This window comes from Populus trichocarpa, chromosome 9, assembly GCF_000002775.5.
Source record: "Populus trichocarpa isolate Nisqually-1 chromosome 9, P.trichocarpa_v4.1, whole genome shotgun sequence".
NCBI classification, from domain to species: domain Eukaryota; kingdom Viridiplantae; phylum Streptophyta; class Magnoliopsida; order Malpighiales; family Salicaceae; genus Populus; species Populus trichocarpa.
This window is the reverse complement of record NC_037293.2, coordinates 6,092,087-6,110,556: the sequence shown is the minus strand read 5'-3', so window position 1 is coordinate 6,110,556 and position 18,470 is coordinate 6,092,087. Positions and strand designations below refer to the sequence as shown.

The window sequence follows — 18,470 nt, the reverse complement described above, 5'->3', positions numbered from 1 at the left end:
ATGGTTATTGATCTTTTAAAATGTTTTTTTTAATTTTATAATATTTTTAAAAAATATTATATTTTTTCTGAAATTTTTTTCTTTTTGTATTTCATATAAATAAATTATATTTTTATGAAAAATTTATATATATATATATATATATATATATAAATAAAATTAGCAACAAGAATCTAATTTAAAATAAATTAAAATATATAAAATAAAATTGATAATTGGTGTAAAATAATTGTATTTGTATCCATCTTATCTTTCACTTTAAATTAGATTCTTGCTTGTTAACTTCTGCTAAAATGCGCTCACTTCTATCTTATCTTCCTTTAGAAAGTAGAAACACCTCGATAAAATTTCAAAACCCAAGCTGTCCCTGACCAGTAACCCAGACCTCTAAAGCCTCAAATTCCTTGAACTCCACTCCCGGCGTAATGCAGCCACAACCCCTTTCCTTCACTAACATGAGCTGGTCACTCTCAATCTCTACCCCTCCTTCAAAAAACCTCTTTGCAGGATCCAATGGAAACCAAGACCCACAATTTCTTACTATCCAATCCTCTAAATGGTGCCCCGACCCAACTTCAACTGGGCTCCAAAGACAATCCAAGAAGGAGTTGTCTAGGATTCTAAGAACTGAAGCTGCTATAAAAGCTATTGAACAAAAAGCCAACTCCAAGAAATATAATAACCTTTGGCCTAAAGCTGTTTTAGAAGCTCTTGACGACGCTATAAAAGAAAACCAATGGGAATCTGCTCTTAAGGTTTGTGGGTTTTTTTTTTTGTGAAGTTGTGTTCTTTTTATTGTTTTTTAGTTATTTTCATGTTTTATAGTATGTGATTTTGGTTTAAGGTCTGCTGTGTTATGTTTCATTTGAGTTATGTCGATGGTGGTTAATGTGTGCTTTTGTTTCTCTCAGCCAAGTTTGAATTAGTGATATTGCTATACAAGTGCATTAGTGTATCAAGAAAGTGATTAACTTTCCATGATCATGGCATTATACGATGGTTGTTAAATTCAAGCAATGCATTTGGCAATTTCTAGAAACTTGCTGGTATTTTATTGTTATGATTACTGACGTTTGTGTTTAGAATGCATGCATATATTCTAAAATAAAGTCCGTGTCTGGTTTTTAGATTTTTGAACTTCTTCGTAAGCAACATTGGTACGAGCCGAGAACCAAAACATACACCAAGTTGTTGATGATGCTTGGCAAGTGCAGGCAACCTGAGGAGGGCAGCTTGCTTTTTGAGGTCATGCTGTCTGATGGCCTCAAACCTACAATTGATGTTTATACTGCTCTTGTGAGTGCTTATGGAAAAAGTGGTCAACTTGACAAGGCGTTTTCTATTGTTGTTGAAATGAAAGCAATCTCTGAATGCAAACCAGATGTGTATACATATTCCATACTTATAAACTGTTGCATTAAACTCCATCGTTTTGAACTTATTCGAGGAATTCTTGCTGAGATGTCATATCTAGGAATTGAATGCAGCTCTGTTACGTACAACACTATCATCGATGGATACGGTAAGGCTAAAATGTTTGAAGAAATGGAGAACACATTGACAGATATGATTGAAAGCGGCAGCTCTGTTCCAGATCTTTTCACATTTAATTCCATCATTGGGGCTTATGGGAGCAGTGGGCGGATAGACAAGATGGAGAAGTGGTACACTGAATTTCAGTTAATGGGTCTAAGGCAAGATATTAAGACGTTCAATATCCTGATCAGATCATATGGGAAAGCAGGCATGTATGGCAAGATGAGGTCTGTTTTGGAATTCATGGAGAACAGGTTCTTTTCTCCATCAATTGTTACTCATAATATTATCATTGAGACATTTGGAAAGGCCGGGGATATTGAGACCATGGAGGAATACTTCAGCAAAATGAAACATCTAGGAATTAAGCCTAACACTGTCACTTACTGTTCTCTTGTTAGTGCTTACAGTAAAGCTGGGCATATAATGAAGGTTGATTCAATTCTGAGGCAGGTGGAGAACTCTGATGTGATACTAGATACCCCATTCTTCAACTGCGTCATCAGTGCCTATGGTCGAGCAGGTGATATAGAAAAGATGTCTGAGTTGTTTCTGGGAATGGAAGGGAGAAAATGCAAGCCGGAGAGCATCACCTTTGCTACCATGATTCAAGCCTACAACGCGCAAGGCATGATTGAAGCTGCACAAGGCATGGAGAATATGATGATTGCAACCAGGAAGAATTCAGGTATGCGTGATGGCTTCCCTACTTTCTAGTGATATTGTTTGTTGGCCTATGCAATTTTTTCCTTTAACTAGTTAGGTTAACTTCCCTGCTTGTTAAATTTAACGTCTTCATTTTCATTTTGGTATTTTGAACCATTCTATGCCTGTTTGTTTGAAAGTAATGAGGAGGACTTGCGTGAAAGAAATTTGGATTTGAAAACTGTTTGGGGTATTGTTGAACATGATTTAAGTTGTGCCTTCTGAGAAGAAAAAAAAGGTAGCTCCTTCCCAGGTAGAGGGATTTGAGGAGGAATTCTGTGTTACCTCTCAATTCAGTGGTTATGCCTCAATATATGTGAAGACCACTTAAAGTTTAACCCGAAAGAGCTTGTTTATCATGAATTTTAGAATTGTTTGTTATGATAACGTTCTTTAGACAAGATAAAGACTTATGGATATGCTTTACTGCTTTCTCATGGGTGCTCAGGTACTAGGTTGATTGGAGCCTAGCATGAGGGTTATTGTGGAAGAGCAACATTCAAATATAAGACAATTAAATGTCTGAGGTGATAGTTTGGGAAGAAATACTTATTTCTCATGACCGCTTCTGTTTCCGGTGAGTACAGTCTTCCTAACACTTGTGAATTGTGAAAATTAATTGACACACAAGCACTCACGCACAGACATTAATTGAGGTTCAAGGTATGTCGCCCTGAAACACTTAACATTAACTAGTTACATTATGGAAGATCCGACACCCTGTCACCCCCATGACCTCTGAATCCATGCTTCCTTGCTTCATTAAGTGCACACACTGTTTTATTTTTCCTTTTCTGGTTTCATTAGAATCACTAAATTACTTAATTCTGCCTTCACGTATCTGTGACAGGGAAACTTCCTGCTTCTTGCCATGATAAGAATGAATACACACCTTCAGTTCTATAATATCTGTTGCATACGGTGGATGATCCAATCAGCATCCTCTACTTCTGGATACCAACCTTTGGTTTTGCCCTCATGTATCCGCAGGGAGGTATTCGGGATCAACATATGAACCATGCCAATAATGTGAGCTTGACAACTTTTGGTGCAGTCCTGCTCCTTGACATGCATCTACATGCCTGACAAGCACCTGGTTTTTTCTGTGGTATCGCCCTAAGGTTCTTGCTTGTGCAAAAAGCACGGATATTCTATTGGTACGCATCCACAAATTTTCCTGCACGAGAAACACATAAGATTCCGTAGCCAAGCAGGTTTAGGGGGTCGCTTGAGTGTGATAGATTGTTACAGACTCAGCCACTCGGTCCATTTAGACACAACCAATCACATTGATCGTTGCCCTAGATCCGTTTGTTACAATTGGTTAGTTTAGAGCATCCAGATAATTTGATTGGTCTGGTCCACACTCAAACTATGCAACAATCACTCCCTGAAAGTTCAGAGTGTAGAAATTAGTCAGGTTGTAATCTCCAATTATCTTGTTATAAAGAAATAAAAAGGAAAGACAAGAGAGGAATGTAGACAAGGAGGGGAAGGATAGCATATGATGGACATCGTTGATATTTTTTCATGTTATTGACAATTTTTTATTTATTTGATGCAATAAGCTTATGAATAGCATGTAATCTAAGCAATTGTTGAGGCTGATGTCTTGTCCTGTTAGAATGGGACGCCCTTCATTGAGCAGTTTTATTTCAGGTGTAGTAGGTTGGTGATGGTATTACTTGTTCTGCTTTCTTCAATGGTATTACTTGAAAAAGGCTCCCCAATGGTATTGACTATTAACTATGGCTATGACCATTCTCGTGGTGAAATATTTTGGTTCCAAGCAAACCGTTCAACTGATAACTTTTGATATTAAAAAATTGTTCCTTTTTGTATTTTAAAAGTATTTTAAAAAAAAATTATATTTTTTTTATGTTTTCATATTGTTTTAACATGGTAATATTAAAAATAAATTTTAAAAAATAAAAAAATATTATTTTAATGTATTTTTAATTAATAAATTATAACCCCCTGGTTTCTTAATTTTTTTTTAAATGACATGGATATTATTTTGTGAAGAACTTTTTTTTTATATGAATTTACATGGCATAAAATTTAATGTTTTTAAAAACAAGATTAAGAGGAGCACCCTATTTCGGGAAATAATATTTAAAAGTAACTTAGTATGAAAAAAAAAATCCCGACCAAAGTTTAGCTCCCCAAAACTGGTACTGCGTTTTCTATTTGTCATTCTTTACCTCTTTTTCTCTTGGGTTCAAATTACCACATGTCGGCAATGGATTACAAAATTGGAAATATATTTCTAAGGTATAATTTCATTTTGAAAACCGTCCATATGCCCATCTAGATGGAAGATTAACATTTAACATGTTTTTTTTTTCTGTATAGACATTATTTTTTTAAAATATTTTTTTATTTAGAAATATATAAAAATAATTTATTTTTATTTTTTAAAATTTATTTTTTATATGAGTACATCTAAAAAAAAATTTAAATAATTTTTTTAAAATAAAAAAAAATACATGTTGCCCTTCAACGCGAAGGAACCACAAATCATCCATTAACAGGAACCTGATTTCACAGGAGAAAACACATAGAAAAAGAAAAGGAACGACAAATTTACAATGGGCGGCGAAAACGCAAAAAATTCAAGACCTAAATGATGAGTCTTGGGAGGACAGGACCTTTCACGGTCAAGGCTCCCAAATTTCTGTGAGATGGTAAGAGATCGTGAAGCTGACAGTTGACATGACCGCTTTTCTTCCTCTTAGGCGTTGGCTCACAACAAGCCAGTAGCTTCTAATGGAGCGTTCAACATGACTCCAAGAACATGTTATTAGAAATCATCGAACTTAATTAATAATTACATCTATGAAAATTGTAATGCCTTGAAAACCCACCCATAATTTGTTTTTGAAAAAAAATTAAAAATATTTTAAAAATATTTTCAAGTTATTCTGATATTAAAAATAAATTTTAAAAAATTAAATTATTTTGATATATTTGTAAATAAAAAATAATTATCAAAATAATATATGTCAGCCTATGAACCGACGCCTATACAACCCCGAAAGTCTAGGAAAGGGGGCCGTGAAAGGGTCAATTCTAAGGATTTGTTCGGTAAAGTTGCATAAAAGCCATAGCATGCATATTTATATATACACATTATGAGCTTGAATGTGAAAGGGAGCTCATCTATGGAGGCAGGTCAACAGTAGAGCCAACTTGCCTGGCAAACCAATAACGTGAGACTCTTGAGATTCAGACATGGTGGAGGGAGGGCCCTGTAACCACATTTAGAAAGTCGACTGCAGTTTTGGATATTAAATTAAATGCCACGCAATGTTTAATTTCTAACCTACCATGTTGCTATCTCACTTGCTAAGGAGTTAATGTTACTCCTCCCTTATCCATACTTATATATATATAGTAATTGTGGGTGTTCGAGTTAACTTACACACACTTCGATTACTCTATACTTAATCTAGACAGTAAATGGATCTGAATTTCATATCATTGTTTAAAATTAAAGTTTAAAGACTTTATTAAAGATAATTTTTACTTGTTAAATTTGTTCGGTGTGTAATAGCATTAGCTTTAATTTACTTCTATTTTGAGGATCTCTTAAATTTAAATTTGAATAATTTGAATTTGTTTTTTTTATATATATTTAAGTAGAATTCTTGCTAGGTTATGAAAAAACCTGTGGGATTTTCTATTAAGTCATGAGAGGGTTGGACAATCTTCAATAGATTTTTATGGAAACCCAAGCAACCTCGAGTGTGCTAATTAACTATCTTTTATCTTATTCAATTAGATCTTTGTAGTTAATTTCTTTTAATTCAACAAAATTGTTATTATTATCAACCTGAATTATCCTGTTTGTTACTCAATGTGATTAAATAATATTATACTAAAACATCACAAATGAAATTAAGGCTTAAGTTGTTATAATATACAGGGGTGGGAGGTAAACTAAGAATCTATTTGAAAGTGTGGTATATGTTGCTTTTCAAAATGTTTTTTTTAGAAATACATCAAAATAATTTTTTTTTTATTTTTAAAAATTCATCTTTGATATCAACACATCAAAACGATAAAAAAAACACATAAAAAATAATTTGATACTAAAAAAAAATCTCAAAAATGTTCAAAAGTGTGGTCTTAACTACCTAGGGTTCATTAATTCCCCATAAACGAAAATCACATGAACCTTATGGGACATGGATTCAAGATCATGTATTTCAACAAGTACTTGAAGGCTAGCTCAGGATCTAGATGCATGAATCTAGATCGATGCATGTTAATATATATGTGTGCGTGTTGGTCATTTTGAATTTTGTACCAAGCTAGGTCGTGGGTAAATGATCATTATTCCTTTCACATTTCTCTACATATATATGATGAAATGCAACATCATCAATAGATTATCAGGATGAATCAATGATGCTTGTAACAGTCACAATCCACTTTCTCATGCTCGGACAAGCAAGAAGGATGGAAGTCTTTCAAGCTCATGAACAACATTCTAAGATGGTGATATCAAGTCCAATTTTAATTAACTTGTAATCAAGAAATTAATGTTTTTTTTAAGCGTAATTAACCGCACAAAGAAGAAGAAAATCATGCTAGCCGGATATTCTAACGTCTTGCCGGAATTATGTCAATCATCTACCACGACTGATTTGGCTTGACAAACGTTCGCAGAAACGTGGCTTCTAGTCAATCATCTACCCATACCGTTGCTTCTTCTTTTTTTTCTTCCTGTTTTTGAGATAAAAAATATTTTTAGTTATGATTTTAAAAAAATAGATTTAAAATAAGATTGCTTTTTGCATATAAAATAAACAAATAAATAATAGATTTTCAAGAATTGAAAATATGTTATCTTAACTTCTATAAAACTAAGATTTAAAACAAAATTCTATGTAAAATTTAGTAAAAAACAAAAAAAAAAAACGAATTTTCTCTCATGAAAAAAGAGAAGAAAAGGAGAGGCTATCATAAATACAGAACAGCATCTTCATCATCTCCATATCAAATGCATGGGCCACCTTTACGCGTTTAATTATGCGGCAACGCGGGGGGAATATGTGCCTATGCCTGTCATGTGAATGCAATGTCTTACATTATTGTATAGAATATAAAAATATTTGCACTAATATTGCAGGCACTGACGTCCTGTATGATTTATTATCGTCGTTATTATTAAGTTTCCTGGGAATTGTGCTCTTCATCTTCTTGAGATTCGTTGTAAAATTCATGTATAAATATCATATTCACTATAAAAATTATTCATAAATCTTACTTCTATGTGAAATATCACGTGCGATTTTTTAAAATTCAAATACTCCTGCATGTATAAAGATTTAATAATGTAGTTAACTCACGGAAAGCTTGCAAGTATAAAGCCCAATATTGTAAAAAACAATTACTTATAAAATTCTGAAATATATATAATATAGGAATTTATGTGATATATTTTTTAATATCTTGCAAAATATTAATAAAATAAAGCCATTTTATTAATATTTTTAAAGTGCAATTGTTTTTTTTTTGTCTATATTTTTAAATAAGATATAGATACATCACTGATTTCATGTATTAATAGAAACTATAACTCGATGTTTGGATGATAATAGACAATACCAAGAATGTATGATAGTCTTTCAAATCTAGATAATAAATTAAGAAAACCTTCTAAAAATCTCAAATTTAGACAGCTTAATTATATAGAAATTAATTATTATATCTCACTTATATGAAGAAAAATGAGTTTGAATCATCATATAATAAACAAATAACGAGCAATATTCTCAAGTCTCGAAGGTGAGACGACTGCTTGAAGAAAACTAAGTGTTGGGTTTTTTTAGAAGAAAAAAAAGAAAAGAGGGAAGGAGCGTCCAAGAGAGGAATTGCATATTGTGGCAAAGTGTAATTGTCGTCCCAACGGGATTACCATTACGCAGCAATCATGACAGAAGCGACTGCTGCAAAACACTTTAACCTTCCATGGTTTCAACGCCTTTGTATAGCGTTTGTTATATATATATATATATAGATTGGTAAAAAATAATTTTTTAAAAGATTGATTGGTAAATTATTCTAGGAGATTCTAGATTGAATATTGTTACTTATTATTATTGAGATCGTGAAGATTAGGCAACAAATTACCTCCTCCTTCTTTTATCAAGTGTTAATGTGAAGAAGAAATTAAAAATGAAGATGAAAAACTGCCTGCGGGAACCTTAATTATGTGTGATTAAGTAAACCAAGAAAGAGATTTGTATATATATATATTTTGCAGTGATGACTGATTGATCAAGAACTGCATATTCTTTGTTCCAGCAGACCTCTCGTGGAATGGAATTGAACTTGGAAGAGTGGCAATTTGACCTCTTTCATCTATTCTCTGCCACCATTACTGCAACTACTTACGAATTCTTATGCTATATGCTATATATCGGACATCTCTTTCTCTAAAACTCGAATGCGTATCCACTTTCATGGCAACTTGGACAAGTGTTCTTCTATTTTTATTTCCTTTTCAAGCCACCACAATTTATGCCTCCTTGGAACCGGTATTTGGCATTTGGTTCTGTAGAATCAATTAAGTGATAAAAGGAACAGTTACACTTTTTGGTAAAATGATGGAATATATATATATGTGTGTGTGTGTGTTTCAATTTTAAACTGCAGTTTTTGTGTTCATAGAATTTATCCAGTTGGAGAATTGAAACAATTTGACTAGTTTCTTTCTTATTCCCCCAGATCACTTATTTTTCTTTTCAAAGAAATAAAATAAAAACAGTTGCATCTCGGTCCCATCCGAGATATTTTATAATACACATAGAATAACTAGTTATATTTTATTAGTTACTTTTTAGATATATTTTTTTTACAAAAATTATTAGATATAATTAGGAGATAGAAATTCTAAATGAAAATATTCTTATTAATTTTTTATGAGTAATGAATTTCATCTTAAATAATAATTAATAAAATATTACTAATTATTCATTATACATCATAGAATTTTCCGTTCCCATTTAAAACATGGTGGCAGGATGGCTATCTATAACTTTCAAGATAGAATGGAAAGATATAGCTTTAAGAAAAACAAACAAAATTTTCATATATAAATATAAAACAATACTTTCAAAGGTAATATTTTCTTCAACTGAGATCAAATTAAGTCATTTCTTTCTTAAAAGATCTCGAAGAAGAACATCCCTTTCTGACAAAAAAATAATAATTTTTTTTCTTAATCATGCGATATATGGAATGTGGATTGAGTAACTTCTAATTAATCTCTTAGATATATAGTGGCTAATACGTACACCCCAAAAGTCAAAAGCAGAGCATGAAAATAACTCTTTTTTTTGCCCACTAATCACAGTACGTGGTAAAAAGTGGGTGCCAATAAATGGATCATCATTGAGCCGTGGAAAACAAATTATAATGGCATTTTTCCGACCAATTTTGGCTATTGGATGGATTAGACATATATAAATGGATGCTGGGGAAAAAAAGAGGTATCGTGTTATTAATTTCCCGACCATTTTTTGGGATTGGACGATGAACATCAAAGTTTCTACAATATGATTGAGACAATATCGTTTATATATAGTTTCGATCAATTGTGAAATCATGCTTGGCTGGTTCGGAATGATTGTACCATTTAATCGTTTATTTAATCATATTATAAACTATTTTTGGAATGATCAACACTACGCTACCTCTGTCATGATATCTTTTGTTTTGAATCCGAGCTAGATTGGCCGATGTCATGTCGCAAATCTGATTTTCTTTATTTTTTATTTTTGTATATTTTGGTCTTGTTTTGCTTATTCCTCACATCGTGAGCCGCAGGCGTATTTGGAGCCTTGGCTTATGTATTGGTCTTTGGCCCTTTTCCAGTAATCTATTTCTTTCTCGTCTTAATCTAATAATAGGATTAATAATTTTAAAAAAATATTAGCAAAATCGTTGCTAAGGTTGGAGTTACTGGAAAAATATTACCCATAAAAATAAGGACTTGCTGGTTTACCAATGGAACCAACAGATTTTGCTTGATTTTTTCAGCTGATACCAAAATGAAACGAGGTTGAGTGAAGTGAGTGATTTTTCTTAATGAGCCTTTTTAATAATAAATAAACATTTTAATTGTATATTCTATGCATTCATTATATTTTTAGGGGTTATTTGATTCTTTTATAGAATTTTGATTAAAAATAAAATCAATTTCTATGGCCAGTTAACAAGTTTTTAACGGGAGGCAGAAGTGCAATCATAATTAATTAAGATTAAATATAAAAGAAGATGAAAAGTACAGGGTTTTTAAGACAGAGAGTGTAAAGTGTTTATGAGATCCAAAACAGAGAGGGGTGGAAGTAATTAACTCTTAAAATTAATTATAAGCCTACTTTTTATTTCATAAACAGTTAATTAATAAGCATTTTGTAGCGATCATTAGTTGTTGTTATGATATTACCTATATGTTTTTTTATTAACGTGGATGTTCAGGTCAGCTTGCGTGTATCTCGATTAATTTCATGGGTCTTGAAATTAACGACTATGTAAGTCTCCAGTGGCCCTGAAGTTTGTGAGACTCGAACTGATGATCTCTAATAAGTAAATTTAAGACATAATCAGTTGAGTTACACCCTTCAAAATTAATATTACCTATTCTTCAGCAAGTAGTAGAGTATGAATCTTCAAATTCAATAGTATAAATTGATTATCAATTAGGAAAACAACATCCAATTTTTATATATCTTCCAGTTTAATATCGTGGACTTGTTCTTTTTTATGCCATGAAATTAATAATGTTTCGTGAAAGACAAATACATGTTTTTGAATATCAAAATGATAACTATCGGCCATATTTCAGTATTCTTTCTTTACATGATGAGTGTTTTTTTTATGTTTGCTTTTGAAATTTTTTTATTTTAAATTATTTTTTTAATAATTTTAGATTATTTTCATTTGTTAATGTTAAAAAAAAATTAAAAAATAAAAAAATATATTTTTATTAAAAAATAATATTTACCATGTTTTCAACCATACTCTCATAAAAGGTCTGAACATTGGTGATTGTTCCACGACTTTCTATCGTCAACTGTTGCACAGTACAAAAAGATTATCCAAAACCTTATCTAATAATAATTACTTAATCAGCTAGAGGATTTGGAGACAGAAAGCTGAATGATAATCATGTAGTAGTAATTAAGGAAATGATAACAATGGCCACAAATTAAACCTGTCAGTTTAAACAATGACAGCAAATCAAAGAGGACATTAATTGCATGCATTATAAGGTTGTTTGCCTGTCAAATTAGAGATCATTGTGTGGTTGTTAAGAATTAATTAGCCATTTTAGCTTGTTTGTTTTACAACTAGACTTTAAGATCAGCTGGGACAGCTTTTCTAATTCAGAGTGTGTTTATTTTTTATACATTTAAAAATTATTTTTAAAAATTATTTAATTATTTAATTTGAAATTCTATATATATAGATGCTAATATGAAAAATTAATTTTTAAAAAATAAAAAATATATTGTTTTAATATATTTCCAAATAAAAAACACTTTAAAAAATAATCGTTATCACAATAACAAATACTACTTTATTATTATTGATAATTGTTTGTACTTTTGTTGTCGGTAGTTTTGCACTTAATTATTTTTTTTATTAAACGTAGGTGTTCGGGTCAGCTTGCACGCATCTTAACTAATCTCACGCGCCCTGAATTTAATCATCATGTAAGCCTCTAGTGGCCCTGAAGTTTGTGGGACTTTAACTGGTGACTTCTAAAAAATAAACCTAAAACTTGACCAATTGAGCTATACATCTCAAGATTGCACTTAATTATTGATAGTTGTCATTTAGATTTACTAAGAATTTCTTAAGCTATTATAAAAAAAATATATTTCTTAAGCAGCAACCATTTTACTAGGAAGAAAGATTATCCTCTGTATATTAATGATATCTATTTTTTTCAGTTAAACAAGAAAATTATTAAATATCAATGGAATATTCCATCATTATTTTTATTAAAAATATTTCATCACTATTTTCATAAAAAATTATTAACAAAATATTTTTCATCAGTTACTTTATTTTATTTTAATTTCTCGCTAATATATATTTTGGTAGCGTGCAGTACTAAACTATTATGATTCATCTCTTTGTATTTCATCGTATTCTTTTACATACAACGCTTTTATTTTATTACATTTTTCTTTCTTTCCTTCGAAGCAAAGGCCACATTCAAGGTCAAAATCTAGGGTTTGCCAAATCATCATCATCATCTTCTTCTTCTTCTTCTGTCGGTGAGTGGATCACTACACACAGAATGAAATATTAGTTTTTTGTTAGGAAAAAAAGATGTTCTTATTACACAAGAAGGACAATAGTCAGGAAGGTTTGAATATAGTCGGTCATAATTAATGGAGGGGGAGACCTGGACCTACTAGCTAGCTAGAGATGTATCACTCACTGGTTTTGTTCCTGTCTCGATCATGACTAGGAAGCAAGAAGAGACCCTTGCTATTTTGTAAAATCAAATATATTAAATTGTTTGACGAAAACAATATAGTTTTGTGCTCTTAATAAAAATACTTGACAAGCTATATAATTTATCTATGTTCTGTTTAAATTAGAGATCACAGTTAAATTAAGTTTTTTTTAAGAAAAACAAGATAAATTATTTGAAAATATAAATATTTTTACTGGTAAAATGAACTATTTTAAATAATACAAGTAGAAATATTATATATGCAGTTTTTTCTAAATCGAAATACTACATGATTTAATTAATACCCATTTATGCCTTGTTGATATTCTTAAAGTCATTTTTATTATTTAAATGAAACAAGTACCATTTCATAAAAGAAACCATCACATTCCTAGCTTTTTTAAGTGAAAAACATCTTCCACTCTCAAAATCCAAGAAAGTAATGTTAAAATCCTTTCCTGAACTCTTATTTAACATTTTCAATTATTTTACTTTAAGAATAATCAATTAAAAGTCAGAAAAACAGGAGTCTGAACAGAAACAAGTTAGACTCTTTGACTAGGATTGTGTTTAGGAGTATGATGACGGTTGTTTTTAAAGTACTTTTTGCTCGGAAATATATCAAAATAATTATTTTTATTTTTTAAAAATTATTTTTGACATTAGCATATCAAAATATCTGAAAACACCCAAAAATAATTAATTTAAAACAAAGAAAAAAGATTTAATTTTTTTTAAAATAAAAAAATAAATAAACTTTAAAATTTAATGAATCATAAATAAGGAGCTTTCCAAGCATGCATCAAGAGTAACTCCATAAAAAAATATGAAGGAGACAATATTTTTGAACTCGCATGACCTGGAGAATTACGGGAAGTCAAATTGGAAGAATCATGAAATTATATCTCAAAAAATTAGGAAATATGCATTACGTGTCACATTGCGAATGGTTGTTGAACCAGAAGTTTTGGGGGTACATTTAGCAGCATGCACGTTTTAGTAATTAAACACGTGCCGCCAGGGCCAGCCCCGCCAGCCAGCCTAAAACAAAATAATAACGGGTGTCTTCACCCTGTTAATTCGACATTGGATTCTGTCCAAGATGATGTAAAGGATGAAAACGGCATGCTCGGCGCAATTTCTTTTTTTTATTATTATTAACATGAATGTTCGGATTGTTTGCGCGTATTTTGATTAATTTTATAAATTCTGAATTTAATAACCATATAAATCTTTAGTGACTATCATATTAACAAACTATTATGACACATTTTATTCATAATGTGTCACTCTGTATTTTTGCAGTTACAATCCAGAAGAAGAGATATTGCTTTGTAATTTGTGAAACTTCCCTCTTAATTATTTTACATGGCTAATATCTTAAGCTTGATAAACTTAACCTATACAAACAAGAGGGGGGGGAAGGTTTTTGAATAACCTCTTATTTACATTTTTTTTTAATTATGATCTAATTCAATTGGCATTTAAAATTTTGATTGATCATGAGAGGATCCAAGTTGAAAACTGAAAACATTGATGGTCTGTTCATTGCCCGGAACAACATTAATATATCCTGCGCGTATACAAATATTCTCTTGATAAACTTTTATTGATATATGTACTCCTATATATGTTTCAAAGCTTGGAGCAGAAAAATAATTTATATCATATGTGATTTAGTTAAATAACTAGTTTCGGTGCCCATACTTTACCGCAGGGCTTAACTATTCGTAAAAAAATAATGTTTATGTACTGCAAACACGTTTTAAAAAGGAAAAAAAACATGGCTTGAATTATAGACATGATTAAGTTAAATAAATTGATTTTTTTCATTAGGTGAAAAAAAAATAGACAACAACATTAGGATTGACCAAGTTCTTAAAAAAAAGTGACCAAGATAGTCTATAAATAAAAAAATTTCTCCAAATAGAGATAAATAATGTAAGTTAATTTTCAATCAATGAAATATGTAAGGATGGAATGGGGTAAAAAAACCTAAAACAATTGGTCCTGGTCCATCCAAGTTAGCATGACAACCTTATAAACTCAGTAATAAGGCCAAGCCAACTCGGGTTATCCTGCTAAATCCACGATCCAAATCATAATATTAGAATAATCTAGTAAAAAAAAATATCAACCCACGTTAACTATTCAAATATGTGACTTGGATCATTAGACTCGAAGCATCTTATCTAAAAAAAACATGAAGCTTAATTATCAATCAATCAAATATTAAATGATAAAATTAAAAAAAAAATCAACCATGTAAAGGAATTCAAAATAAAAAATAGTAATTAAAAGAATATTAATCAAAATCATAATAGAAAATAAATTATATATTTTACTGTAGGGTGGAATCGAAAAGAAAAATCCATTTAGTAAAAAAATATATATATTTAAAAAAATAAGGATAATGGTCTTCGTTGGACGTATAAATCAATACTATCCTCAATTGAAGTGTTTTTTTCACCTTTGCCTGGGAAAAAAAGAGAGACTGCATGTCTCGTCGTGGATTCAGCAATACTTCAGAATTTTTAAAAAGTAATGGTATAAAAAAACGTTTCAAATAAAGCTACATTTTTTTATTTTTTATTTTTTTATTTTTTTTTTCAAATAAAGCTATATTTGTTTGTAGTTAATCTGGTGCAGCAATGGTGATTTTCATTTAATGTCGTCTAGTGTGTATCACTCCAACAAAACGTATCTTGCAGAATCAATCTTACGACAAGAACCTGTATATGGACCCCTAACTAATAACTGAAACAAACGACAAAAACAAAGTGTTTTATATGTATCTCCCAACTCTTATATGATACACCAACTACTAATGTATTATTCATTTAATTCGTGTTTTACCACGGGTTATAATTTTTTTTTTAAAAAATACTGGATATGTAGGTTATTTTAAATTGTTTTTTATATAAAAAATTCAAAATATATATTAAAAAACTTATACAAGTAAAATTAAGATATTTCTTAACATAAAATAAGATATGTATCTGATTTCGTTTACTATACTTATTTATTTAAATAAATAAAATAAATAAATAAAAGATAAACCAATATTAAAAAAAACAAACGCAGAGCAATAAGATTGTATAAAGTTGAATTCTCAACAAATTAAATGTCAAAATATAAAATTAAAAAAAAATTAATTACATAAAGGATCGAAAAAAAATGAGGGTGAGAAAAAACATTAATTAGAAGGATACAAATTTTCAATTGAAGAGTTTAATTGAATTGAAAATTAGCTTTAATAAAAGGAAAAAAAATCAAAGAAAGAGGGTCAAACTAAAAAAATAAAATAATAGAAAATTTAATTTAAGGATGATATTGAATGGAAAAAAAACTTCAATGAAAGTGCCAATGACATAATTAAAATTTTAAAAAATAAGAATCAAAATGAAAAATTAAATATATGAGAAATTGCAATTGAAAGACTAAATTAAAAAATAAAAACTATTATAAATGAAAATGGAATGGAATAAGAAATTAATAGAACGAGGAATAAAATTAAAAAGTAAAAGAGCAAAGAGGATAATGATATACATTACCTGTCATGAGAGAGAAAAGAAGGGAGAAAAAAAATCAAACGACCACCGTAAGCTGCCACACGCTACTTCAAATGAAAGAGGACATGACAGCGCATCTATGAAGACAGTAGAATCCAGTTATGTCCACCAGGTTGTGTCACAAACACTATTTGAATGATGCAGATATCAAAATACCTCCACGACTGAATAATTACATAAAATTCATATGAAAGTACAAAAAAACCTCTGAATACTATGTTTATATTTTGTCTCTTTCTCACCCACCTAGCATCACCCTTTTTCTCTTAACCATAAAAGTAGTGTGACATTAATGTATGTAATAAATATTTTTTAGAGGTGTAACAAATTAATAAACTTGCCCATTCTATCCTCATGGAAATCGAGGCTTTGAAATGGAGAATTCCGGATTTCACATTTTCCTTAGTAATTTTCTTTTTCATTTCCTAGTTTTTTAATTAAGCTTCTTTTTATATAATCATTTTCTTGTCAGGAAATATACTCAGTTATACTAGCGTTAATTAACCTCAAGAGATTAATCTTGACCGTCGACTGCCAAATCTGATCATAGTCGACAAATGCAATGTAAGGCCATGATGGAGCTGTCATTGCCAAGAGTTACAGCCACCAACTTCATGTCACAGGTGTCAAATAAAGAATGTCACGTGCAGCTCGCCATCCTATTAAATGACAATTCACGTTCTAAAATTGACCACTCACACAGACAGTCGAACCTTTGCCCTCAAGTCTTTGTTTAATGAAAAAAGAAGAAATTACTTTCCAAACTACAAGTAGTTTCGTGGTGCTTGCGTGGATTAATGCCTTGATAATCTCCCCTCCTAAATTATTCTTAATCTAGTTTAATAACATGTTTTAAATGTTGTTTTATTTTTTAGACTAATGAGTGTTACAAGTATCGGTGTAATATTGGCTTAATTTAATTTTAAGGGTTGGTTTAGTAGTTAATAAAGTATGTCCATTCATTAACGTTTCAAGCTCAAATCTTAAAATTAGTATTCAATATCATTTATTATTTTTTAGAAATTAATATATAAAATCATTGAAAATTATTTTTTACTGCCAAATTAATCTCATAAAAAATAATACTTCTTACTTGCTAGAAAAAAAAACAAAAAGCTCTTAGACATGATAACGAGTCGAAGCTCAAAATCTATTTTAAATTGATATTAATAATTGTTAGATTGACTAATCTTCAAAATTTGAGGGATAATGGTTGAGTGATGTGTTGCGTGGACGAACAATCGATATAGATTAAGAGATTTAAATAGTTTCTCGATCGATAATCCTTCTTATTTTAATATGGAGGGCTGTTTTTAATAAATTCGAGACTACTCTCTGTATTTAATTTACAAGGGATACTACATGCAAAATGTTAAGATTTTTTTTTTCATATTCTACATAAAACATTATTATTTTGTAATTATGGAAATTAAGGAAGTTATAAATAAGGATAATTGATAATAATAATAATAAAAAACATTTTCTTTTTACAATTACAATGAAGAGAGATTTCACTCCACGGTACTGTCAATGCGTCGTCTTCTTTTTCTTTTCCTTTTTTCTTGGTAATAATAATAAAAAAAAACATTTTTTCTTGATAATAGTATATATATAATCTCGGATGGCTTTATATGTCCTCATATTCTAGAGGTTATATCCAATCTATCTTCATATATTTAACTACATTTAATCTATCATTAAAAAAAATATTGTGTCTTCAATCTATTATTTCGAGAATATTTCATGCTAGAATTAATAAAAATATACCACGTGATTTGTATATGATCAAATTTAAACTCTATATATCCAAAATACCATTCATTTTAAAATGGAGAGCAAGAGAAGACCATTTAATTAGAAATCTAATTAAGGTTTGATATACTAGGATTTGGTACTTAGTTTTGATAAGTTGCATTGATAAATTATTCAAGATACTATGAGTTTTGAAAATAATAATAATTAGCTATAACATTTATTTTTTAAAAATATTTTTTTAATAAGAAGTATATTGGATATATAAAATCTGAATCTAATCATGCGTGAATTATGTGTTATATTTTTGTTAATTCTTACCATGAAAATTTAATAAAAAACATACTAAATACATTGAATACAATTAAATATATAAAAATAAATTAGATATTATATATTTCAAGTAAAGTCATTCCCAC

At 29.9% G+C, this 18,470-nt stretch overlaps 1 protein-coding gene across 1 annotated transcript; it reads left to right on the top strand.

The window, feature by feature from the left end:
• Positions 1–291: 291 nt before the first annotated feature.
• LOC7482295 (pentatricopeptide repeat-containing protein At3g53170) lies at positions 292–3,887 on the top strand. The gene is made up of 4 exons (XM_024608367.2): positions 292–755; positions 1,129–2,224; positions 2,690–2,818; positions 3,092–3,887. The coding sequence occupies exons 1-3, from the start codon at positions 426–428 to the stop codon at positions 2,710–2,712; spliced, it is 1,449 nt and encodes a 482-aa protein (XP_024464135.2). The 5' UTR covers positions 292–425; the 3' UTR covers positions 2,713–2,818; positions 3,092–3,887.
• The last annotated feature ends 14,583 nt before the right edge of the window (positions 3,888–18,470 follow it).

Bases quoted from the DNA above. Each gene is read 5' to 3' on its own strand.
- LOC7482295 (XM_024608367.2), top strand. From the start codon at position 426: ATGCAGCCACAACCCCTTTCCTTCACTAACATGAGCTGGTCACTCTCA. The intron at 756-1,128 runs GTTTGTGGGTTT...TCTGGTTTTTAG, and splicing joins AATGGGAATCTGCTCTTAAG to ATTTTTGAACTTCTTCGTAA. The intron at 2,225-2,689 runs GTATGCGTGATG...ATGGGTGCTCAG, and splicing joins TGCAACCAGGAAGAATTCAG to GTACTAGGTTGATTGGAGCC.